Here is a 26,340-nt window from a genome sequence, read left to right as displayed (position 1 = left end):
AATTCTCAACAGAGTCTCTTTTCCTCTCCAAAACCCCAAGAGCCAGATCTCCACTGTCCACGCTTTTCTTGGCATTTGTGTTTTCAAAAACAGCACCAGAATAGCATATTAAATTCTGCTTACAGCACTCTAAGACTTCTCTGGCTCAAAGTTCCAAACGCTTAGCTTTAAACCCGTTCCAAATGCCTATGACCCACATGGTCAGGCTTAACACAACAGCGCCACTTCTCAGTTCCAATGTTCTGTATCAGCTATGTTTGTGCTTGCGGTGACAAAGTACCTGAGAAAAGCATTGACTTTGGCTCCCAGTTTGATGGTCCAGTCCATTACGGCAGAGAAGGCACAGCAGCAGGAACATGAAGTCACTGGCAATACATAGGTATTACACATGGAGTCAGGTAGTAGTAGAAAGAAATGAATGCTGGGATATCACTTACTTTCTCCTTTTCACTGCATCAGGAACCCCAGTCCATTGCATGGTGCTGGTCATATTCAAGATGGGTCTTTTCTCTTCAGTTAAAACTTTTCTGAAATGGTATCATAGACACACCCAGAAGTGTGTTTCCACGGTAATTCTAAATCCATTACATTGACAATTAAGATTAAAAAATCATATCTACCAAGACCCTGGAGGCTGCTCCAATCAGTCTCCACAAACCTGAATCTGTTAGCAATTAATTGCAGAAAGGAAGATGTCTACACTCAGGTGATCTAGAGGTAGTGAATCTTAGTAGTCAGTGATGCACAAGGCACTTTAATGGAACCATTTCTAGTTAAAAGTCCTTGAGTCTCCTGTTCTTCATGAACAATGGCCTTTCGAAATTAAAGTCAACTGAGCTGAGACATAAGAGAAGACAAGTGCTAATGTTTAATGCTTTTGTGACATCGGTATCCTTTCTAGTCATTTGGACCTCTCTAAACCATAGAGGGGGAAGGTATGCAAAAGAGTAAAATGAAGGTTAAAAGGATGACTGCAGATGAGCTGGTAAACTCGGAGAAGGATAAATCTGTGTTGGGCCCATTAGGGCCCACAAAACAGCCACAAGTTGGCACAGAGTCACAGTGACGTCTCATAACCACCAATAGTCATGATGCAAAGAGAGGCCAAAGCAAAAAAGGGAGGGACAAAAGGGTACAAAGGGAAACAGAAGTTGTGAGCAAAGGTTACCCCACTGTTGCCCTGCAATAAAAAGAACGGGGAAGGCCAGAGCAAAGCTTCTCTTGCTTCTTTCAAACAAAACTGGCAAAGCTTTATTTAGATCACCCAAAATAACATTTTATAGAAAAGGAACTATAACATTACATAGCAGAGGATGGCTGTAAAATCTCAAACAAGACAGGCAATGCTTTATTTAGAGCAAGAAAAATAATGTTTCTGAGATAGGGAACTGCTACAAGCGAGGCACAGCTGCAAGTTCTCCTTTGCCATCAGTATCAATTCCCCCTAAAAGACTTTGAGCATACTTGGTGGTTTCCAAGCACAAGCTAAGATCTGTTGAACAGAAAACAGTTTTCAAAACCATTTTGTTTAACATTAACAAACAATCAAACAATGTGCTTCTTGCGAACAACCAACTGCAATGGCTACCAGAACAATGTTGAACCTAAGTATACGTTCATGAACGTTTCCCTATGAACACAGCTATGGCTGTTTTTATCCTGCTAGCACACACAGCTTGTGCAGCAGTGTTACTTTGGAATACGTTCAGGCACCCAGGAAATAATCATTACATTAAAAAATCATTCATTCATTCATTCATTAATTAAATCGACCCCGACAGGCATGGACCACCATGCTGAGCTCAGAAAGTAATTCTTAACAGAAATAACAGTATGTGCGCAACTCAAACAACAGAGCCTGCCCCTGTCAGAGAAACCCCGGGGGAGGTCCACCATCTCATTAACACTTCACCTGGAACCTAAAATACAAAGCCACATAGTGCAGCTATTTTTTCCAGAATGAGGAAAACTTTAATAAATTGCCCTGGGGTTCTTGGTGCTGTAGTGTGCCTCACAGGCAGCAACATAAGCTGACTCCGGGAAGAAGTCATCATGGTATTCTGCTAAAAACCTAGAGAAAGCAAAAGAAAGGCACTAATGAGCACCATACAAAGAACTGAACACCCTGAAGATAAGTATTAGCTTTCAACCAGCTTTCACATTCCAACTTGTTTGTGTACTGGGAAGAAAACATGCTTCTAGTCTTGCTTCTACTTGATTACTTCCACAGCACCCACTGAACTAGTTCCTGTCAATCACTACGCATCCGAATCTCTTCATCATCAGTGTTACAGAACAGAAAACAGAACCTGAACTTGATTAGGTGGCAGTCTGATTACATACATGCATTTGTGAAAAATAACCTCAATAAGTATTTCCTGGTTTTCAAACTCTAAAAATAATACATGGCAAATGCAATAAATGTCACTTAAGAAATTCATAGAGCTTATACAAACTAAGTTACACCAAAACTGAACCAAACCACCAATACCAGCACTTTGGATACTAATTTGCCATACCAAGAGGTTAGTTGTAAGTCTGGATGACAGTACCACAACATGCCAAAAGACTGGTATGTCTGCAGATGGCTGGTAAAAAGTGGCAAGTCACTTAAGAATCTGCAATCCCTGATGATGGGATTCCAAGTGAGAGTCATGCCTGGCGGCTCAAGCCTATAATCTAAGCACTTGGAACTACCTTGTGATACCCCATCTCAAAAACAAAACAGCAATAAAACAAAGCAAACAAACCCACCAGATAGAAAACAAAACACGTTCCAAGTAAATTTGGACAGCTGTGAGTTCTGCCATGAAGGACTTACCCTGCTATCTCCCACCTGTCCAGATTCCTAAAACTGTTCCACCTCTCTAAATAAGAAACCATTGTCAAAAATTACTTGACAGCTAAGTGCTTTTTTTCTGTTGGCACCTTCCTGAAGGTCATTGTTTAGTTCGCTGATTTGAATTGCTGCCATTGTCTACTTTTTTTAAAAGACGATTTTTATTTACTCTTTGACAATTTCCAGCAACAGACCTTGATCACATCAAACCCCAACCTCCCCTCTCATACCTTGGATACATTTTTAAAACCTTTTCCTATGTTTATTTATAAAGCCTATGTTATCTCCTAAAGTCCTAACTTCTGCTTTATGTGAGGAATACTTCAAAATCCACACGCTTCCCTGTACTAACTAACTTGCAGTCTCGACACCATTTGCTTGCAGTGCAGAAAGTTTTATGTTAAACAGAATTCTGGGTTTGTCTGAAGGGGCATTTGGGAGAGAAGAGAGTATTTTTAAAACTTGTTTTCAGTAAAATGTTGGAAAGTCTAATTATTTTCAAGGACATGTTATTCAAAAAGCCCTGTAAGAAAATACCTTTTCAAACTTTAAGACTAACTTCTCTGGGTAGAGTACTCTCTACTCTTGAATATCCTAGATCAGTCAGAATGGGGCCCAGTAGAAAGAAAATGGCTCCTTTTAAGGTCTAGTAGCTAGGCTGAGGTGGGTGAGGCAAGGTGAAGACCAGCCTTGAAGGATAAGGTAAGGACATAGCTAACAGACATCTGGATGGAACAGTGGGACTAACTGGACAATGGAATAAATATGGGCATTAGATCCACAGGTCAAATATTCTATTAGATAAGAAAATGACTAGCTATATCAGGTGAAGAAATCAACTCCTTTCTCTGAATTCATAAATATCAGCACATACTTGGAGACATCTGTTATAGTTCTAGGCTAATATTCAAGTTAATTTAGGTACACCCAACAAAAAAGGGCACTGGCTATGGTACTCCTAAAGAAAAAAAATGTAAAATTAATGTAAATCTTAAGTACGTCTACATCAGAAAATTCATTTTCTGCTTACAAGGTTATCCAGCTGGATTCTTCTAGTGACATGAAAATGTACCACAGTGTCCTTGACTCAGAAACTGGAGATATGAAGGCTAAAAGAAACATGAAACTAACAAGCAAACAAACCAAAAAATCCCTTCCTACTTACCCTATCAGTCAGTACACACCACCACCACCACCACCCAATATGGAAAATACCACAGAGCTACCTTCTGTGTGTGCTAAAGTTAAGCCTAGAAAAGTCACATTTGCTGGCAGAGGTAGGTGTGACAAGGTAATAAAAATACCTCAGAAAGAGATCAAAGTGCTTCAGTAAAGCCTTCAGATTCTTCTCAGAGAAGGACATCTTCCCAAGGATTTCTGGAAGTTTTACTGGATTAAAAACAAAAGCATATGTAGTCAGCAGAAGGTTACAATGGACAGGACCCACTGTGGGATCATCTGGGTTACTCTTTCCCCTTCGGGGACTGAAATTAACACCTATATAATCAAACAGTAAGTTACTGAACAAAGTAGAGTGGGAAGTCAAGTATTACAAGCCCAACTTTTATGAAATTTAAAGTACACCCAATGCCTTTTCTTTGAAGAGGAAACCAGCTATCCACATTTGTGAGATGCTTATAAGATATCCAAGGGTTAAAAAAAGAGCCAAGCAATATGAGGCTGCTAGGCTGAGAGCATCATGAGACCCCACTTCCCTTCCATAATTTATAGGATGTGAATGGTTGTTAGGAGGGAGAGACATTTTCGTCAGTGATGAAGCCACTGGTAAACTGCTCTTGCTTCCTTCCTCACCCACGCACCTATAAACAACTGTAACGAAACTCATTAGTTGGGGTACACACACACACACACACACACACACACACACACACCATGGAAATAATAGGATGAATAGTAGGGACAAGAGAGGTAATGGGGTCGTGACTATGATCACCATGTATTCTATACGCATATGAAAATATAGTGAAAGCCATTATTGTAAATAATAGATGCTAATAAAATGAAAACTGGAAAGAAGACATAAAGAACAGGGATTCTTACCAAATAATCGCAGTAAATGCTGTGCACCATAAATGTATGAAGGGGGAGGTGGCTGGTCTCCTGGCGGATAATTGTCAGGCACAAGTTTCCAAGACAGGACCTACAAAAAAAACCCAAAACAAACAACAACAAAAAAACACCATATGAATGCTTCCTTTACTCCAAATGGAGACACTTCTAGATACCTAAATATTATGACAGTAAATCATATGGAAAGAATGAAACCATATTGCTACCTAATAAACACCAGCTTATGAAAATAAATGTGAGGGCCAGAAGGACGTAAAATTAGATAAAGAAGATACTGGAATTTAAACTTCTCAGCATCTATTATCATCTGGGGAGACATTCCATAACGGTGGGGAAGGCATACAGGCAGGATCAGAAGACTAGCTGCTCACACTGTGTCAAGTCAGGAAGTGAGCAGGGAACTAAAGGCTTGGCCCCGTGATCCGTTTCTTCCAGCAAGCCTCACTTCCTGAAGGTTCCACAGTCTTCCCAGACAGCATTACCAGCTGGGGACCCAGTGTTCAAACACACAAGCCTCTGGGGGACATTTCATATCCATACTACCACAGTCACTGAGCCCCTTTCCCTTACACAGGAAACACTAGCAAGAGTGTCAAGAGTCCTTGTTTCCTTGCTATCTAAGTCATTATGGAAACTAACTTGAATCATCTCAGAGTGCCAACCTGGTAATTGGTTTCTTTGCCTTTACTCTGATTTTCAGAACTATAGATGGACTTGGGGCTTTGCTTAAAGCGAGAGCTGTCTTTCAGAACTCTCTGATGAGTTTCCCCAGCAGTACCTTCGTCAATCAACAAACCCGCTTTCAGTATAGGGGATGTCTAATCTATTAACAAGGAAGAACCAATGTTGCAGGAAATCCTCTATGAGAAAAAGCAGAAGGGGGCCCACCCGCAAAACATTAGAAACGCTGGCACAGCTGACCTGAATAAAGAAACTAGACATTCACAAGTGCTGTGGGACTCCAGGATGAAGGCCCCAGCTTCACGTCAGCTCCTCGCAGCCTTCATGTAGATTCCCTATCTCATCCTTGGCAGCCAGGACTGTCTGTCTGCACACCCACCAAGCATCTAACCCATTTCCCACAGCGGAAACTGAGAACTGCTTCAGCAGATCAGAGGGCACAGATAGGCATTTGTAATTAGTAATGAGAACCACCTGTGCATCTTAACCAGCAAAGGTGTCATCCAGACCCTTCCCTAGTACAATCGGCAGCTGGTAATAGGAGAAAGGGACAGAAAGGATTTGGATAAATAGTCCTGGTTAAAACCCACCATGGAAGGAGTCCTTGAGGTCCTTAAAGTCACTATGGATTGTTGAGTCCCCTAGAGCCTGCTAAACGCCAGTTTACCACAAAGCAGTCTGCTCTACCATTAACCACTAGATGGCAGCACTGACTTGAGTGGAAATGGTCTTTACCTCACTGCTCTTTTTTTGGAGAAGAGTGGAGGGAGGGGAAACTGCCAGGTCAGGCTATATATGAGCAAAGAACAAAAATTTAAAAAAAAAAAAAAGAACTACCATTTCCCTTAAACACAAAGCCTGTAGTGGCAAGGCTGTTCTCAGGCATTCAAGATAATGGGCTTAAAGTCTAGCCCAATGCTGGCATTCAGTATGCTTTCAAAGAGATGGCTATGAGGGTTACTATCCGTGGAGGAGAATCAGATGGCAAAAATGAGTCAGCAACTACACCCTGCTGCTCACATCTCATCCAACTGCTTGATGCTTATTTCTATATTACCCCAAAACTGTTTATGCCTTTTGTTGAGGGTTGGACTGCTCAACTAGGAGCCTTTTCCTCAGACCCTGATGTAGGGAGAAGGAAGACAGTTTCTCCTCTAAAATAAGGTATGGCTTCAGATCCTGAGAACCCAACTCTTCCCACTACGAGAATTATGGTTATCAGTCTCAAGGCCGCTGTGTACTCGGTCTGTAATGCTCTTGAGATAGCCTGTACTCCATTTGTGCAACACTGGTGGATTAGCTTCTCACTACCTTAGTCCACTGTATGACCGTTTCGGCTGACTCTGTCCCACTATACTTCTTAATGAGCTTGTGTGGTATGACACACAGCCTTTGAAAGACCTTCCAACCCCAAACTTTCTTATTTTCTCTATATTCTATCCTCTTTATCTTCTGGATCTCCTGGTCCTCTCTCTTAGGACCCACCACCTAAGAATTACCTACTGGTCTAGGTTACCTTTAAATGATTTAAAGCTAAAAGAATATTTTTAGCCCTTGCATATCATATACTGTTCATATTTCAGTGTCCACAATAATGGTTTATGGAAACACAGAACATCTATCTCATTTACATATTGTTTGCTACTTTGCAGTTGATTTAGTCTTAATAGGCATCACATGGCCCACAAAACCTAAACCATGTACTCTCAGACTCAAGAATAAAAGTATTGCTGTGTTATACAAAATGTAAATACAAGTCTTTCTACAGCTGAATGATCTTTAGGGTAAAAGTTCATTATACTTGTAAAGCTGGAGTCCCGGCAGTTTCCTCAGATTTGAAACCAGGAACAGACTATTAAACCGAATCCTCTCTATCCTTTTGCTGCTATTCTTTTGTAAAGCAACATAATACTTGAAGAACTTAGGACTGTAAGCAACCACAAAGGGTAAAAGAACCTTTGGAGTTGAACACCCAGCACTCTACCTCATTTATTTCATTGGTTCTTCTCCCTTCGAAGCCAGCAAATACAGCACTTCCTTCCTTACTTGGAGTCAGAGGAATGGGGGAAGATGATCTGCTATGCACAGGCGTCTCTGCCAAAGAGAAAGTCGCAATTATTTACCCATAAAGTCTCAGAGTGACTGAACTAGAGACACTCATTAGGACCCGGATAAACACTAGACCACAAATCTAAATCAGTTCTCAAAAGCTACAAACCTTTAGCAATATGACCTTCATCTTATCAAAAAAATAGCACCTGGAATATCATTTTTAGCATGCTACTGATACATGTTACCACATGAGTCAACCTTGAAAAGCAAGCTGAAAGGGGCCCATCACAGAGCCATGTATTGATTCCATTCATATGTAATATGCAGAACAGGAAAATCCAGGGACAGAAAAGGAGATTCATGGCTCTAAGGAGGTGTGGGTGGGGTGACTGCTAATGGGTATATGGCGTTTCTTGGGGAGAACTGACCATGTTTTGGAACAGATTGTGATATGGTTGCACAACTCTGTCAATACATTAAAAGCCACTGGATTGGACACTTTCAATGGGAAAACAGTAAGGTAGGGCCACTAAATTAGTCACTTTAAAATGATTAACTTGGACGGGGGAGATGGCTCAGAGGTTACAAGCATTGGATCCTCTTCAATTGCCAGCACCCACAGGGCAGCTCACAATTCTCTCTAACTCTAGTTCCAGATTAGACCCGACAGCCTCTTTTGGCCTCTGAGGGCACCAGGCATCCCCATGGTACACAGACATAGATGCAGGCAAAACATCTATCCACAAAAATAAATCTTAAAAATTCGGTTAACTTTATATGTGATTTTACCTAAATAAATATTGCCAAGAACAAACTGGAGTAGGATGGAAGTCGGAGAAATATCACTTCCTTTTATCATTATTTATTTATTATTCATTTTATTTTCTAGTTAAACCATCCCAGTTTTCATTCCATCAACTTATTAATCATGGACATACATTTTACATTATTCAGTTTTCATAAAATGTTCCAAATAAACAACTCTGAAGTGCCAACTAGATTGGTAGTTTCCACGGTAGGTAGAGAAGGGCAAAAGAATGGTTGCTGATGTATGTAGGATTTCTTTTGTTCTCTGATGAAAATGTCTGAACTGATTTTGGAGATGGCTGCACCATTCTAACTATACTAAAAAAAATCACTTTGAATAGTAAATTTTTACAGCATATGAGTTATATCTCCAAAACTCTGCTAAAACCAGCCTCTGATCTGAACACTTTGTTCAAACCGATGTTTTACAGGTAAGTTTTGAAAACAGGAACAGAAATGTAACACTCTACTAGCACCATTCATCTTGAATATTCCAATAACTCCACCAGCTTACAAGAAGTAGCAGAGAGGGAGGGTGAAAGGCAACCTTAAACACAGAGCCCGGTCCTGCCTCCCCAATCTGCAGAGCTATCTATCCTAGCCAGTTGCCTCCTTAGCTTCCCATGGATGTTCTACTCTTCTTCAAAGATTAGAGCACTTGGGTGAGGTCCCAGGAACAGCACGTACTTAATACACACTTAGGGGGCCTAGGAACAAAGGAAAAGGTAGCTTTCCCCGGCCTGGGGACCTTAGAGCAACTCACTCTTTTCCAAGTGCAGAAACAGCTTCGGCATGTTGGCAGATGTGTCCTGCTGCCGGCGCTTGGGCTGAGGTGAGGAGCTACTCTCAGATAGCCTGTCACAGTTGGTGCTGTGGCGAGTGGAGCGCCTCAGAGACTGCAGGGCTTCTGGATCCGCTTTGCGCCTCTTGGGGGTGGCTGGCTCACCACTAGGTGGCTGACTCTCTGTGGACTGTGGTGTGGATGGGTTCAACAAAGGCGGGCTAGGAGACAGCTCCTCCTGGCTCCTGGGCAAGAAGGACAGAGTCACTGGAAGCCTCTAAAGTTTTCTGCAAGGCCTCCCAAAGGCAGATTCACAAACCAGCTTGGAGGGAGGAGCGAATACATATCCCCACATATACTCAACACACATTTTTCTTAAACAGTCCCTAAATAGATGAGGTCACTATAACTCTGCAAGGCCTGCTGTTATTAGAGACTAGAATACCTCTTCTATATGTTTTAGAACAAGAGCTTTTGGGGGTGGGGGTTGGCCCTAGCCCAGAAAACAATTGCCAGAGTCTGGTGATATTGTAGGGTTGTCACAAATGAGGGCAGGTATATTGTTATCTAGTGGATAGAGACCAGAGTTACTGCTAAGTGTCCTACATCACACAGGATGGGCCCCAGGTCAGAGAAAAGTCTGGTCTAGGGAATAAGACTATCACACAATGTCTTCAAAACGTAAAAACTGCCAGGATGTGAAAATGGCACAAGCATGTCAAAGTCTACCCCGGACTCTGGGAATCATCAGGTGTGAAGTAGACCATTTATGACTTCAACACAGGTCCCCAGTGAGTTTTGCTGGCTCTTGCCTGAAGTAAAAGTGACATGAGAAAAGCAAGAGAGAGAAGCCACCAAAAAGAGACAGTAGAGAGGCAGAGAGTGAGTCAGGAACCATAAAAGAGAGGGAGAAAGAGAGAGACACACAGAGAAAGAGACAGCGACAGAGACAGGAAGAAGAAAGGCAGCCAATGCAGGGCACAGGAAATGAGAGTCTAGCAAGATAGCTGTAGATAAGAGCAGATGCTGAGTGGTTTAACATAGAGGGATGCTACTTTAGTGCTAGAAAAAACTCGGTCCTCTGGGCATGGCATGATCACTGCCCTCTTGGAATCGGATCAGCTGTGATGACCCCCATGAGATGCTCATAACCACTAACATTCCCTTGTGAAAGGTGGTAGGGCTCAGAAGGCACACAGAGACCTCCCCCTTTGTGAGGATACTTAAGCAGTTAATGGGAGAGGAAGGCTCTTCTTCAGTGGTGTAGTTACCTGTAAGTAGCACATGTTCCTTCTAGCTAGCCCCAGGTAAACTCATTCACTCTCCAAGCTAGACTTGAAAAGAACGGGTTTTTACTCTCATATACAACGTTCAGGAAGAGAAGAGAGAGGGCATGGCAGAATGCCTGAGACAGATGAAGGAAGGGAAAAGACTTTAGGTGAGGATGGACCCATCCTCACACCCACTGCCAGAGCAGAGAACAAAGCCTGCCTAGGCACAGAAGGCAGAAAAGCAGTCATGAGAGAAAAGTAGGGAACTAAGCTATACTCAGGGCCAAAGGTTGCTGGTCCCTTGCAAACAATATCATGAACTGCTACCCACCAGGGAGACAGACATTCATTCCATACTACAGCTGTGAAGGCAAGAGGCTCAGAAAAAGCTGCCCCAAATCACATAACAGCAAGTGAGGGATGTCAGCTGCACCTTCACTTTCCACCCTTCTGGCCCATGTTGCTTCTACCCTCTTCCCTGTCTTCTGAAAGATGGGACAGCTGCTCAGACTCCATTGATAAAGTTCTATCTACTCAGGAATCTTTTGTCTGTCCTGGTCTTGCTATGTAGTCCTGACTAACCTGGAATTCCCTCTACAGACCATCTGTCTCCAAATTCATAGCAGTCCTCCTGTCTCAGCCTCTTGGATGCTAGGATGACAGGCATGTGCCATCATGCTTGACTACCCTGGAATGTTTACTTGGGAAAAATCTTTCACAACCATGAGAATGTGAGTGATGATCTAGCTTACCCATGAATAAAAAGGAAGTACCAGTAAGAACACCCAATGTTTCCCTTCCTCCAAACATTCCGGCCCCCATAGCAGCAGATGAAATACTTCCAGAAAGACATTAGCCATGCCAGTGCTGACACCTGAGGGGGAAGGCACACTTCCACGTTGTCTAACTCACCTATTTGTTGTGGTGGTACTTTCCTTAATAGGAAGAAAAAATTTAGACGATGTCACCTTTTTATATTGAGCTTGTTCATATGGGTAGAGCAAAACCAACGGGAGAGTATAATCAAAGGTAATTCGTAGTCCATCCACCATCTCCTTACAAAGGTCAACACTAGGAGGATTGAGAAAGAAAAGATTAGAGGCCAGAGACTTGGTAAAGTCACAGGTATTTTCCAAACTTCGCAATGAAGGTGTACATTTTTAAGAGGGAAGACTTACCTTTATTTTTATTTATTTATTTATTTATTTATTTTGAGGCAGGGTCTCACCATGTAGCCCTGGCTGGCGTGGAACTCACTATGTAGACCAGGCTAGCCTCAAGCTCACAGAGCTCTACCTGCCTCTGCCTCCTGAGTGCTAGGATTTAAAGGCATGTGCCACTCAGCTGAAGAGGGAACAGGCTTTTAAAACTTTATATATTCACTAACATATAGAAAGAATGAACAATCTATAGATGCTAACAATGAAAAAATAGGGAAATATAGGTCCTAATATAAAATGCAGGCAGTATGCAAATAACTTAAATGTATCCATATAACACAGATGAACAGGTTTAATATAACATGAGGCGTCCCAGCAGCCTGTTTCAACTGTAATACTCTACCTCCCTAACACTGGTCCTGCCAAGTCATGAGGGTATAGTAGGGTTTGAGAAACTCCATTCGACTAGAATAGAGCCTTGTTTGGGGCTGGGAAGGTGGCTCAGCGGGTAAAAGTGCTTGCTGTACAAGCCTGACGACTTGAGTTTGGATCCCCAACATCTACTTAAAAGCTAGATGCAGTAGTGCACAACTCTGTAATCCCAGAGAGCCTGTGGGGAGACAAGACACCAAGACAGGCAAATCTCTGGAAATTCAAAGACTAGCCAGAGTGGTGTGCCCAGCAGTGAACACCACCAGAGACTGTCCTACACAAGGCAGAAGGCGAGGATGTACACCAGAGGTTGCCTTCTGAACCTCAGATGTGTGCCATGGCACACATGCACTCAAACACATACATACATAAATTAATTTTAAGAAATGACCAGTCATAAGCAACCTTTGATCCAGTTCTCATTGCCCATTCTGCTTCCTCACGTAGACAGTTCTTGTCCAAAGTGGTATCCCTGAAAATCTTGGTCTTGGTGACAAGGTAATGCACAATCAAGCCAGGTCTCATGCGGAATTATCAAACACTTCACAAAAAATCACAATGGTTTCATATTCTACTGACAACTGAATGAATAATCAGCCAATCAGCTACGAAATAAGAGATGAATTCAATAAAACGGAACAGAGAAAAGGATCCATTGTTCTAAACTGCAATACACACAAAAAAAGCTGAGGGTATAGATGAGTGGAAGAGCATTTGCCTAGCATGCTTGAGGGTTAAGTTCAATCCCCGTACCACAAACACACACACAACCAAAACTAAACAAAATACCTAACAATAATAACAACAAAACCAAAACCAAGGAAAGACTCCAAAGACTCAATACCCCAGTTACTCACTTCTTTTCTGCCGGGACATAGTGCACATTCATGTGTGCATGCATCATGGCATGATGGTGACGAGGCCTCTCATTGGCTGAAAAGGCTGCATTAATAGCAAAATGCTTCACATAGGATTCCAAAATTGTTATGATGTTGGTCTGGCATGGAAGTTTCACTAACTGTTAAGAAAAATATAATCATCTGATACTCACATTCCATTATAATCAGACATATATTCCAAGCAGGAATAGCTAAGGCTCTATCAGTTTAATGTTCTCAATTCTGCTCAAGAACTTCTTAAATAAATATGTCTTGAAGCTCTTTGATAATCCTTCCTTCCACTGATCATGGTTGCATTCTACTACAGTCTTACTGTTTTGAATACACAGAAGTCGTGATCCTCAGGCTTAGCATTCTATTGAAAAATTTGGGGAAACCTCTCAAAGTATAGCCAAGAGAGGTGCCCCTATCCCACAAATTAAACCCAATCTATCAATCTTATTCTTGTATAAAATTAGAGGGACCAGCCTTAATAGTATACATCCCAGGGGCTCAAGAGAGAGAACTACTAACGGCGAGGACTATTTTCGGGAAATAGAATCTCAGCACACCGAGCTCTATAGTCCACTTGCTTTAATTCCTCTGGCATAACATCCTAGATACACAGTTTCAGTTCTGTTCTTGTGCCTAGCTCCTTTCTTGCCTGATTTTTCTCTATAAATTTATCTATTGTTCCCTCTAAGTTCTATCTTACTTCTCTCATCTTAATTCTGCCTCATCTAGGTCCTTTTCACCTTGTTCTTACCCAGCTAGTTCTTCCCCATCTGACTCTTCCTCATCTTCCGTCTCGTTCCTCTAGTCCTCTCTTCTAGCCCTTCAATCTAGTTCTTCCCCATCTCAGTTTGTTCCTCTCAAGTTCTTACCCATCTAGTTCTTCCATTCTCTTTTCTCTTTTCCATCCCCTTGTGCCCTGGAAGTCCCAGTGTGTATACACACACACACACACACACACACACACACACACACACACACACACACACACACTTACAAGCAGTAATCCCTTGGCAGTGCAAAGCCAGGCTTCCAGGGTCAAATGGAGGGGTGATAAGAATCACATAGCGAGGCAGTAACTGTTAATTATCATTTGCAACCCAAAAGGGAAGTGACTAATGGGGAAATGAATTAACTAAAGGCTAAATTTGGGTAATATCTAGGAAGAGGGATCTTATGTGCTCACTATAGTCTTAAACGTGATTGGTAGAAAAATGTTAAGACTCTGTAAGTTGCTAGGTCAATGGGAAAAAATAAAACTGTCTCCTTTTTTCCTGTGGCTCCTATCTGTCCAAGCTATCTGCCGTTTTTTCTGCAGGGTGGGGGGAAGTGTGCTCGGTCGCTAGGCAACCTGTGCACAGCTAGATGCCTCTGGTGATAGTTAGAGGGAGATCTGGAGCTAAGGTAAGGTTTGGGAAAGGAGGAAGTAAGGTTTAATTGGCACATCCGCCAGGCCTTCTCACACAGGTAGTCTGGATGCTTAAGTCTGTACTTAGAGAGTACAGAGGTATCTCTGATAAGGTACTTTCCTCCATCTGGGGATGGACCTGGCCGGATGCTGCCAATGATGATAATTACAGGGAGGCTTGAACTGGGGTTCGGGCTGAGCAGAGCTGTTAGTGCAGAAAGTTATCTAAATATTCCTAGAAGTGATTAGGTAAAGAGTTAGAGGTCTATAAAGTTAGTAAGGCTGTAAGAAAGGAGCATCCGAGCTAAATTTTGTAAAGCTATTACTTAAAATCCACCTGACCTAGGTGGTGTCTCCTTGTGGAATTTATCTTAAATCAGGAGACTTGCATGTGAGCTGTTATTACTGCTAGTCCTTGAAAGTGGCTAAGGGAGATATCTGATTCCAGAGGAAGCTTTTCCTGAGGCTGTTCTCCAAATACCTTGAATGTGTATGTCCAGGGAGTGATCAGTCCACATTGTTAGCCCTTCTTAGGGAAAAATCAATTGGGAAAACTATGAAGGCACACATGATTTTCATAACAGAATACAGCTGATATATAACAAGCCAAATAACACCAAAAGCGCCTTGGAATTTGGCTTCTTCTGGAGGAATTCCTTGATCCCTCCAGGTAGTGACTTTGCCATAACCAGCTGAGTTCTTATGATATATTCCTGCAGTCCAAAGCATCTTATCACCTCTCTTTTTGAAACAGGGTGTGTTGTGTCACTCTGGCTGTCCTGGAACTCTCTATTTAGAGCAGGCTAGCCTTGAACTCACAGAGATCTACCTGCCTCTATCTACCCTCCCGAATGCTGGGATTAAAGGCGTGCGCCATCATTCCTGGTTTAAATCCCAATCTTAGTTGAAGCCCAGGTATCAGAATTCTGGAAAGCCCCTTGAAGGACTCAAATGGACAGCATAAGGTATACAAGTCTTAAGTTATGCAAGAACCCAGCACCATTGGTAGTCAATTTTAGAACTGGATCAAGTACAAAATTGGAAATGAAACTACCATCCCTCCACACTGCCCAGTGTTTGACACTGTGACCACAAAATGCAGCCAAGTAGAAGCACCCTGAACAATCCATTCCTCCAGCATACCCGTTTCCTCCTGTTGATATAGTAACAGTCATCTTCAAGCTGCTTCTTGAGAACTTCAGGGATATCTATGGTTATTGTTCTTTCATCCATGTCCTTTCTTGAGCGCAGCGACAATACTTTTTTTTTCTGCAATATCACAATTCCATTTTTAATTAATGAGAACAACGGGAACAGCTACCACGTAAGGGTCTGCTATGCAACCAAGCTTGTTTATTCGCAACAGTCACATCATGCCACATGTTCTCTATTAAAACACAAAGACATAAAGATAGTATGCCAAGTGTTCAAGTGCTTTTCACAGCATTAACTACATTGCAAAGTCACTTTTGTTTCTTTCTCATTTATGATTACCATTGGGATTTATGCCCAATTTGGAGGAAAGCAGAAGCCAATCTCTGTTATGCACCATTAAAAATTAATCATTAAAAAATACAGTTCACAATCTTACTTAAAAAAAGATGATAATTTGTGGAAACGTCTGCGGGTATAAAGAGTAGATGATGCTCACACAGCGACTATAAACAAAGGCTGTCTTTTCTTTAAATGTCACAGAAAATTCATAATATTGGTCTGAAAAGGTGTATCTTTTGAAAAGAGTTCCTAACCTGAAAATTTTGCCACTACCATATATACCAAAGACAAAGTTTCTACAATAAAAACTTCAGTACCGCTTTAGTCTTGACTTTAATACGACGCTGGCGATGTTCTTTTATTTCTTCCTTCTTTTCTCCACAGCTTTCATGACAGGTACTGCTTATTGCTATGTAAAACAAAAACATCAGGCAAACACACATTATATACTTTGACAATCCTTACCTTTACAAATTTTTAGGTGGCGCATGCACTTGACTAAGAAGAATGGTCTGCAGTTCTGCATACATTTTAAATCCTAAACACAAATACTGTACCTTTCGGAACAGAAACTTATTTTGATAAATATAACTCCAATTTCAATGGATACAAAAATCACACGAGCTAATGATCTGAAAGTGTTTCACCAGCTAGGATCCTATGGTTCACTGTTGGATTCATAAGTGGTGGCAAGGCCCTGGAGGTATCAAGAAGAAAATGGACTGTGAGAAAGGATCTGTGCGGGCTTGCTGGCTGAGATGAAGGTGGTCACTGGGAAGACTCCCACAGAGGCTTAGACTGCCATGCTGACTGGTCATATTGACTGCTACTGTAATTGTCTAAAATAAACCGAGTGCATGTTACAAAGATGCTCCTTCCCTTATGATGGAGTTATACCTAAATTGATGAAAATACAGGTAGCCTATTGAATATCATAGCTGACAACGCTAAATGTACTCAGAACACTTACATTAGCTGACAATTGGGCAAACTCATTGAAACAAAGCTTACCTTATGGTAGTATTAAATATCTCATGTATTTTATTGCATATTGTACTGAAATTGGAACAAGAAAATAGTATATTTTCATACCATCATAAAGTCAACAAAATCTTAAACTGGAGAACATCTGTACGTTATGAGTTTGCACTATTTCCCTGTCTATAATTTCAATGACTCTTTCTCTCAATCTTGGAGGTCTAAAAAGATTACATGAAAATGGTTTTAGTTAAGGAAAATAAAGTCAAGACACTCACAGTTTTCGTCATTTTGAGTTTTTTCTTTAATTGGCACAGTTTTTAAGACAGAGTCGACACCGGGCAACCTACAGCGCCTCTTCTTTCTTCCTGTACCTCTCCTGAAAACGATAAAAACAATTAAAATACAATTTCAGACTGGTATAGGAGTTGGACTCCACAGAGGACATGATAACTAATAATTCTTAAATCAAACTTTAAAATGCAGTGGCAATTCCCACTACCAGATGGACAACAATCATTCTGGAAAACATCTATGATTCTATAGAATACTATAGAAACTCTTCATTTACTTTAAATATGTAAGATTAATGAAATCTGTCATTTTATTACTTTTTATCATAAAAATCCAACACAGTAAAAAACATACTGAATAACACTTCCATCAAAGTTTTTGTATCCTTACAGGCGTGCTACTGCTTTTTTGGCCAATTTACGCTGTAACCTCCGATTTTCATCTGTATCACGAAGCACATGATCCTCGGCTGCCCATCTATCCCAACTAGTTGAGAAAAGGAAGAGGATGTAAGTCAGTATTTTGAAACAAATGAAATTAACTCTGAAAAGCATCCTGAAGAAGTGCCCCAGACTTGCTTACATTTTAGAAAGCCATATAAAGACTTCAAAATCACCAAGAGGGCATCAAGAAAGCACAAAGGAAACTCAGTTACACTTACTAGGATTTCCAGCGATTACTCACAGGTAATCCAAACATACATAACAGACTTTAAAGTAATTATGCCGCAGAATACGAAAGCTTTACGAACAAAGCAGAAGCAGGAAATTAAACTTTTCTACAAGTGTTTCTAAAACGTAAAGCTACAAAATTAGTATGCTACAAAGCCGATTAATATTTAGTTTGATTGTAACAAGTTCACTCACCTTCTGTTCCAACCATTAAAATGTATCAGATATTCTGGAATCTTTCTGCCCTTTTCGTCTTTCCCGACAATAACATCGACGATCTGAAACCAGGAAATACTGCTCACGAGTGGCACAACAATCCAAAAATTGTAAGTTAGGTCAAAAAAACTAGATCACAGTCCCTTTTTAAAGGAAAAGAAAGAACTCATTCCCTTTTTAGATTCGTTCCCTTTTTAGAGAGCAGGGTTGTAACATTCTTCAACATATTTTTTCCTTTGCCTGAGTGGTTGCCTCAAAATAGGAAACATCCGTCCAACCAACCCACGATTGGTCTCTTGAGTTTGAGACCGGGGTGAAGCTTCTGAAGCCATTGGTCGGTACATTTGTCATTAGCGAGGGCCCAGACTAGAAAGAGCAGCCCTGAGACCTCTGGGAGTTGTAGTCACCCTGGCCTTGCCTTGTCCAGTGTCCAGCCAAGCTAGCCAGAGACTTCCACAACTCTCTCCCATCCCCCCAATAGCCCTGCATCCCCCGAGGGGACATCTGGTACAAGTAAACCGGCATATCCCTCCCTCCCCTTAGGGCTGCAGCAAGCTGGAGGAATGGCCAAGGGATTTCAACAGTGATAAGAGTTGCAGGAGAGACCAAAGGTACATAACCCAGCCCAGATCTTGGGGTGGCCCACAGGATAGCACCATTTAAACATCGCTAAAGACGCACCTGGGGCTGTTCCGAGTTGTCTCCGCCACCAAGGACTTCGCCTTGGTGGCTGGAAACACTGACGCTCGCCCCGACCCCCAGCGCGCTGATTTTCACCCTCTTGGGGCTCGGGAGCACTTAGGTGCCCACTCAAGCCCACCACTTAGAAACTGAAAACTGCAAGATATCGCTCAGCCCCGGTTGACTGAGCTGGATATAGGCCGCACTGGATTCTTTCCTAGCTCTGTCGGCCCCCTACAAACCCTTCAGAAATTGCAAATGTCAAAGCGACTGAGCAACCCTGGGCCCCTCCCTCCCCTCAGGGTGACAGTTAAATGCCTCTGATCCTAAACTCGTCTCGAGTCCGGGACCATTATGTCACCAGCTGACAGCTGCCAATAACTGAGGCCAGGGTTGAGGGCTTGAGGATGTGGGTGGGTCAGTTGGTCAGGTGTCCTCGAGGGAGCCCACGCGGCGCTGAACCGCATCGGACAAGGAGAGACTTATCGCAAAAGCAGAGGCCTCAGGCGACAGTCCTCCTACATCAGGCGCCCGAATTGGCGCTCAGCGATCAGAGCGCCATCCAGGCCTAGCAACCGCGTAAGCGACGCGACACGACACGACACGATACGACACGACACGACCGGAAGCGGAAGCAGAAACGGAAGCGTCGTGGGTCCTTCCTAGTTAGGGCAGTTGAGCGCGTAACGCGTCTCGCCAGCGTCCCCTGCCGTCACGGGCCGCTCCGCGCAGGCCGAGGCGCACCCTGGTGGCTGTCCAGGGCTCCGAGCCACTTGTCCTCCTCGGGCCCCTTTGCCTCCCATCCCGGGGGCCCAGACCCGCGCCTCCTCCCTGTCCCCCCGCGGCGGCACCTTGGCATCGTACAGCACTCGCGCCTTGGTGGGGTCAGGCTCGAAGCACAGCACTTTCTCCCCAGAGTGGAATTGAAATTTCATGCCCTCGCTCGCGCTCATTTGCTCATCGTGGCGGAGGGCGAGGCTCCGGGGCGGGCGGAGCGCGCGCGGTGGGGGAGGACGGCCGGGGAGGCGGCGCTCCGCCACCGGGGGGGCCCGGGAGTGGCGGAGGCTATGACCGCCCCGCCCTCGGCCCCTCCTCCGGCCACCCCGCGCCACTGCGGGGACCTCGGCCGTGGCGATGGAAGCGCGCGTCCCCGCCAGGGCTCGTCCCCGCCTGCCCCCTCTGGGGCTCCGTGAGGGGTGCGGGCGGGGAGCAAGACCCCTCGACCGAGGTCTTCCTGCATAACGTCTCCTCTCGTCCCCATGGGCTAGGGTCCCCGAGGCTTCCAGGCTGCGCCCACGTGTGCGCGGGGCGGTCACCCCTGTCGCGCGCTCTCCGGCCGGAGCGTAGGGGTCTCTTAGGGAGACGGCTGCTCTGGGGTAGTCACCAGGCGCCGGGGAGGCTGGATGGCGTCTGCCCCCTAGAGCCTCCTGGCCGCGCGCACGCGTCAGCCCCCTCGGCAGAGCTGCGCGCCGATGTGTGTGGCCACGCGAGAAGGACGCGGTGTTGGAGCTGGCCGGAGTCAGGCAGTGGCCTTGGGCGAGGGGAGGAGACATTCCGGGCAGTGAATAGAACATTCTGTCATCCTTCCGAAAGGACCAGCAGGTAGCAGGCCTGAAGGCCCCAAGTGAGCAGTGGGCAGCTAAGCAGATGGGTCTTTAAAGGGTCCTTAACTTCTTATGTGTCAGTTTCCAGCACTCTTGAATTGCTCCCTCACGGTCTGTCTTCGGTGGCTCAAAAACCTCCCGAAGAGTGGAAGTACTATTGAGGCTGCTGTTAACAGGATACCTGCACAGAGGGGGTGTTCAGTAAATACTCCCTGAATGAATGGCCAGGGGATAGGAGACTTGCAGCATAGACCTTCAGCGACAGGGAGGGCGGTGCTGGCTGGTTTCTTTAGTAGTTACTGGATTAAGACCTGGCTAGAGAGCAGAGCATAACGCAGTGAGGTTAATCTCCGCAGTTTTAGTGAACTGCCTGGTTTCCCACTGTATTCTGTTCTTGCTTCCAGAAATTTGCACACCCCCGCCCCCACTCCTTTCCTCACCTGGTACAGAGCATACATCTTTCACATTTCCACATGGGCACTTCCAAGAGAACCCCCACCCCAGGCTTCCCGAGAGGATTCATGTACCCCTCCAGTGTTCCCTCCCAGCACTCTACTTACCTGTTTCTTGCATTTACTGCTTTGCTGTAGAATGGGTTGTTCATTTGCAAGATGCCCCCATTAAGATGGTAAGCTGCTTGAAGCTGGAGGTTGGGGGGTGTCTCATCCAGTTCATCATTGTATACTCCTGGCACACAATGAATATTTAATGAATGAATGAACAGGTTGCAGATTTATGAAGTCGAATCCACAAAACTCAGTTGCCAATTGGATATGAAGGAGGGGAGGGAATGAGGAATCTTGGGAGACCTCCAGGTTTTCTAGCATAAGGAGCTGAGTGAGTGATAGCTCCACTGGCCAGATAGGGGCTAGGAAGGAGGGACAGGTTTGAGGAAAATGGCCAAATGATGACTTGTATCTAAGCTAATATAGTCCATAAGCCAGAATTGAAACCCTGACTCTCCAGGGATGTGGGCAGTAGATGGTAGTGTTCTCTGCAAATGGCAGGGGCAGCTCTGAAGCACAGGTAATTGCTTGTCACGTGTAAACCACAGCTGAAGTATTTTGGTTTTTCTTGTTCGTGAACGGAAAGTTCCACTCCATGCTCTAACCTTTGGGGGGAAGTGAATTGCTTTGTTTCTATTCATTTCTATCCTTATGTCATGGGTCACTCACTGTCTCTTTCTCTGCCCTCCTCTATAAAATCCAAGGATGATATATCTATATATCACATATATGTCTTCTCTCTCTCTCTCTCTCTCTCTCTCTCTCTCTCTCTCTCTCTCTCTCTCTGTGTGTGTGTGTGTGTGTGTAATTCTGAGAATGGTAGCCCTCTTGCAGCCCTCTTTTGGGTTAGAATCCACAGGAGAGGTCTCCATCTCTTACACAAATGATCTGCCCTTTGTTCTCTTAGGTGAAAAAGATGAAGAACTCAGTGAACTCTGTAACTTATTCTCTGAGTCCCAGTCCCATGAATGTTACTTTCTGGTGTGTGACCTTGGACAAGTAATTAGTCTCTGTGAGATGGTTTTGTTATACTTAAGCAAAAGATAAGAGTGTCCTACTTTATAAAGAGTAAGTAAAGCATTCACTGTGCATGGCTTTATTTAGTACCTGCTATATAAATGCTGGGTAAATGCTTAACATTAGGTATTTCCTATTAATTCACCTGGTCTCTCATTCATTTGTGCAATAAATATTGAGCCTCCTGGGTGCTAGAAACATCAAGCTGAGTATATACATTACTCCTGGCTTCCAGGATGGCAGAGCACTAAGCAAGCAAGTTGGAGCCTTCTGCATACCACCATAAAGCTAGTGTGGAATAGAGGTGGCACACATCCTTATTTTTACCTAGGAGGAGGGCACTGTCAGAAAAACTTGGAAACTGAAATGTGTCAAAGTACCTCCACATGACAATCTAACCAGTTAGATCCCAGCCCTATTCTTATCAATCAGATTTTTGTTTTGTTTTGCTTTAATTGTGTTTTGTGATGGAGTTCTGCTGTGTTATCCAGGCTGGTCTGGAACTCTTGAACTCAAGAGTTCCTCTTGCCTCAGTTTCCCCAGTTGCTGTGGTTGCAGACCCAGTTCTGCACTCTCAGCGTCAAAGCCTCGTTGTTTGGTTGTTTTCCTGATGTTTGCTCTTCTTTCAGCACAGAATGGACCTCCCACTAGCGTGCAGGCGGTGGTGAAACTTAATGAGGCTGATACAGCAGCATTCACTTCGGGGATACATTTGGAACAGCTGGGGAATATTGGAGACACACTGTTGCCAGGCGTTGTGATTTTCTTTCCAAGGCTTCCAGGTGATGTCAAGACACAGGCAGGGCTGAGAAATACAGATCTAAACCAATCCCGCAATATTTTTTTTTTCTCTTGCAGTGATTGGGTTAGGCATGACCATATGATCCACTCTTGGCCAATAGGAAGTTTTTGTAGAATCAGAGCTAAAGAGGATATTTCTGGAAAAGGACGCCCCCCCCCCCCCCCCATAGCCCAGGTGAAGGACTTTCACACGGTTTAAAGTAACCCTTTTCTCTCTAGGCACTGTTTAGTCTGCGTTGGAACGTGGGTAATTGCTATAGTCATCTTGATACGAGGGAGTTTATCACCATCACTGACTCTTAGCATGAGATAGCCCATTGGCTTGCTGTCCTGTGTCATTAATGTGTTGTTAAGCTTCGACTCCCTGAATTAACCAACGTGGTGCTTAACTCCAGGCTTCTTGCTGTGTAGCATAATAAACCGTGGTGTAGCTAAAAACATCCTGACCACACCTCATGTGCTGTTTTAAAGTGAACATTCTTTACATCAAGCGTATCTACGATGCCAGTTACAGTAACGTGAGGCAGGCCTTCAATAATAAGCATGTGCTTTCCCGTGATTGTGCAGACAAAATTGATGGAGTGGAATAAAGAGGAAAACTAATGACCCATTTATGTTGTGCTTTCAGTGGGAATGTCAGTTTTATTCTGGAAACAAGCGTCTACGGGGCCGAGCAAGCCATCTAACTCAGATGGTAAAATGCTTTTGTAGCCTATGGGAAACTCTGGTTTTTACCTCAGCATGGTGTAAATCGGGCATGGTGTCTCACACAAGTAAACCCAGCATTTGGAAGGTGGAAGCAGGAAGATCGGGAGTTCAACGTCATCCTTGGCTACATAGCAAGTTAGAAGTCAGCCTGGGCTACATGACATGGGCCTTGGAGGTGGGGGTGGGGCGCCCAGAAAGGAACTCTAGGCAGATCCATTTATAAAACTAAGAACAATGGAAGAAACTTTCAACTAGATGTTTTGGTCAGGGACAATATTAGGCAGAACTCTACTCTAAAAATGTGTTTTGTACTTAATGAATATTCTGGTAAAGTTTTAGTGATCCTTTATAAAAGTTTCAGTGGTTTGTTTGGTTTTTATGGACACTTCTCAAGTCAAGAGGTATGCTGGTTATTTTCTGTCAACCTCACACAAACTAGAATCATGCGTGTAGAGGGAACCTCAATTGAGAATGAGACACCCTCACCCCCAGTACCCCCACCCCCACCCCACCCTGGTCTCATGTAGGCCAGGCTGACCTCTCAGTTGCTATGTAGCCAAGGATGATTGCCTCCATAGGGCTGGTCTGTGGTTCTATCTGTGGGGGCATTTTCTTGATTAATGATTGATGGACACTGACAGTGGGCTGTGCCATCCATGGGCAAGTGGACCTGGGCTGTATATGACAGGTAGCTGAGCAAGCCAGTTGCTGGCATTCTTTCATGGGCTCTGCTTCAGTTTTTGCCCTGAGTTCCCGCCTTAGCTTCCCTAGAAGGTGGACTATAACCTGTAAGCCAAACAAACCCTTCTCTTCTCAACTTGCTTTTGGTCATGGTGTTTATCCCAGCAAAAGGAAAAGCAAATAGGGCAAAATGCAGGACCAGGAATGCGTTGTCCTGCACCTGGTCACGTTGGCTTTGGGAAGAATTGTGGAAGGATTTTGGAGCTTTGTGCTCAAAGGGCCCGTTGAGTGCTCAGAACTTAATGATCTTGGGAGATAGGAATGTTGAGAGAGGTGCAGACAATTGGAGGCTTAGCTTGTGACGTTTCAAAGGGAAGCGAAATCTCCATCAGGGCCATTTTTGTGATACTTTGGGTTAAGAATCTGTAGAAGTGAAATCTTTGCTGTGCTGGGACAATTGAAGCTGGCTAGCAGGGAATCAGCTGTGATTATCAAGAGATCAGCCTCATGCAGCACTCACAGGGCCTGTCCAGGTTCAAGCCAGAGGAGGCCCAGCACTGAGAGGAGGAAGTAAACACCGCTCCCACCCCTAACCAAGAAGCTAGCTGCAGTTGACACCCTCTTGCAAAGGAAAAATTAGTTTTCTCCAGTGGTGTCTAATTGGGTATATTAACCACACTTAAGGGTAGACCCTCCCCGCCATGCCCATCAGTTGAGGACCAATACCGAACAAATTCGATGTTATTTCAGTAGATTTCTTTTTGTCTCATATTGCTTTGTTTAGGGATTTTTTTGGCCTTTGTGTTTTGCTTGTATATTATGGTTTCCATTGTGTGTGTGTGTGTATGTGTGTGTGTGTGTGTGTGTGTGTTTCTTCATTTTTGAAAAAAAAATTCTTGTTTGTTCTTTTGTTTGTTTTCCTGTTTTCTAAGGGGAGTGAGAGAAATAGAGAAATAAAGGTCTTGGAGTTGGGTTGGTGGGGAGAATCTGAGAGGAACTGGGGAAGAGGAAACTGTGATCAGAAATTATTGTATGCATTTTTTTTCAGTAAAAAAAGAAACCATTTTTGATTGGTAGGGGGAGCAGGACTCACTAAGGCAAAATCTTCTGTAGTCAGGACACAGAAGCTGGGGGCTAACACGGGCAGCCAAACTTGGTACTGTGTACGAGTCCCACATGGTGCTGTTTTTGATGGCATGCAGGCAGCAAGATTGAAGGAATCATAGAAAGCAGCTGAGGCTTGATGCTATGAGAGGCTAGGAAAGGTCATTGGAGAGAACACTGGAGAGGGAGCCTCAGGGAAGGAATTGCCTCCTTCAGTCTTTCTTGATTAATAATTGTGCTGGTTGTTTTCCATTAACTTGACCCAAACCTGGAGTCATTTGGGAAGAGGGACTCTCAATTGAGAAAAATGCCACTACCAGATTGACCTGTGAGTAATCCCATGGGGTGTTTTCTTTACTGATGTGGGAGAACCCCACACACTGTGGGTGGTGCCACTCCTGGGCTGGGGTCCTGGGTGCTATAAGAAAGCAGGCTGAGCATTCTGCAAGGGAGAAAGCCAGTAAGCAGCACTCCTCCATGGCCTCTGCACCAGGTGCCCACCTCCAGGTGCCTGCCTTGTTTTCCATCAGTGATGGACTGTGGTGTGGAGCTGTAAGCTAAAATATAGCATTTCCTCCCCAAGATGCTTTGGTCATGGTGTTTTATTACAGCAATAGAATACCTAACTGAGATAGTGATTGATGTAGGAAGGCCTAACCCAGTATAGGCTGTGCCATCTATGGGCAGGTGGGCCTGCACTCTATGAGAAAGGTAGCTGTATAAGAAAGGTAGCTGAAGCTGAATGTAGTGGTGCTTTGGAGAAAGAGGCAGGAGAATCTCTTGACAGTTTGAGGCCTGCCTGGGCTACATAGTGAGATTCTGGCTCCAGTAAATAAATAAATAAGTAAATAAATAATCTAATTGAAATTTTGATAAAAAATGTTTTTCTAGTGTGTCACTGTAGAAATTCATACGGAAACAGCAACAAAAACCACCCCATAATGTAAATGGTATAGTAATGACATCAGGGCCTTTGAGGATACAGGGCCTTCCTTGGTGCAGACATGTGGGAAAAGGCCCTTGTGCCTTAGTTTCTGGTATACCGGGAACAACGTAACTGCAACTTCAAGCTTATTTAACTGCAAAGGACTATTCTATCAGGAGACAAAGATACCAAGAGGCAGCTGCGGTATTCCTTGCTTACCTCATCTCAAACCCCTTGTCTGTCCTCTG

General features: G+C 43.8%; 1 protein-coding gene and 1 long non-coding RNA gene across 4 annotated transcripts in view; one reads left to right on the top strand and one right to left on the bottom strand.

The window, feature by feature from the left end:
- Positions 1-845: 845 nt before the first annotated feature.
- Positions 846-20,320, bottom strand: Msl3 (MSL complex subunit 3). 2 transcript variants are annotated; one of them, XM_052713866.1, is made up of 13 exons: positions 19,598-20,320; positions 18,045-18,127; positions 17,569-17,664; positions 17,163-17,263; positions 16,224-16,315; positions 15,556-15,681; positions 12,972-13,132; positions 11,435-11,593; positions 9,234-9,496; positions 7,596-7,705; positions 4,901-5,000; positions 4,144-4,228; positions 846-2,071 (listed from the first exon to the last, which is right to left on the bottom strand). In XM_052713866.1, the coding sequence occupies exons 1-13, from the start codon at positions 20,318-20,320 to the stop codon at positions 1,972-1,974; spliced, it is 2,199 nt and encodes a 732-aa protein (XP_052569826.1). In that variant the 3' UTR covers positions 846-1,971. The 2 variants fall into 2 exon arrangements, with proteins under 2 accessions (XP_052569826.1, XP_052569905.1); XM_052713945.1 differs by lacking the exons at positions 17,163-17,263; positions 17,569-17,664; positions 18,045-18,127; positions 19,598-20,320 and adding an exon at positions 16,464-16,586.
- The window catches only part of LOC128095223 (uncharacterized), a 32,181-nt gene continuing 26,074 nt past the window's right edge, over positions 20,234-26,340 (top strand). Inside the window, exon 1 of one of the 2 annotated variants that reach the window (XR_008213198.1) lies at positions 20,234-20,348. This is a non-coding gene — a long non-coding RNA (uncharacterized LOC128095223). Of the gene's footprint in view, positions 20,371-26,340 lie in introns of both variants that reach the window. The other variant, XR_008213194.1, reaches the window with a different exon arrangement.

The sequence above is a fragment of the Peromyscus californicus genome, unplaced genomic scaffold (assembly GCF_007827085.1).
Source record: "Peromyscus californicus insignis strain IS unplaced genomic scaffold, ASM782708v3 Scaffold_10__1_contigs__length_136768540, whole genome shotgun sequence".
Lineage (NCBI taxonomy): Eukaryota > Metazoa > Chordata > Mammalia > Rodentia > Cricetidae > Peromyscus > Peromyscus californicus.
Note: the sequence above shows the minus strand (reverse complement) of the source record. Positions and strands in the feature narration are given on the sequence as shown.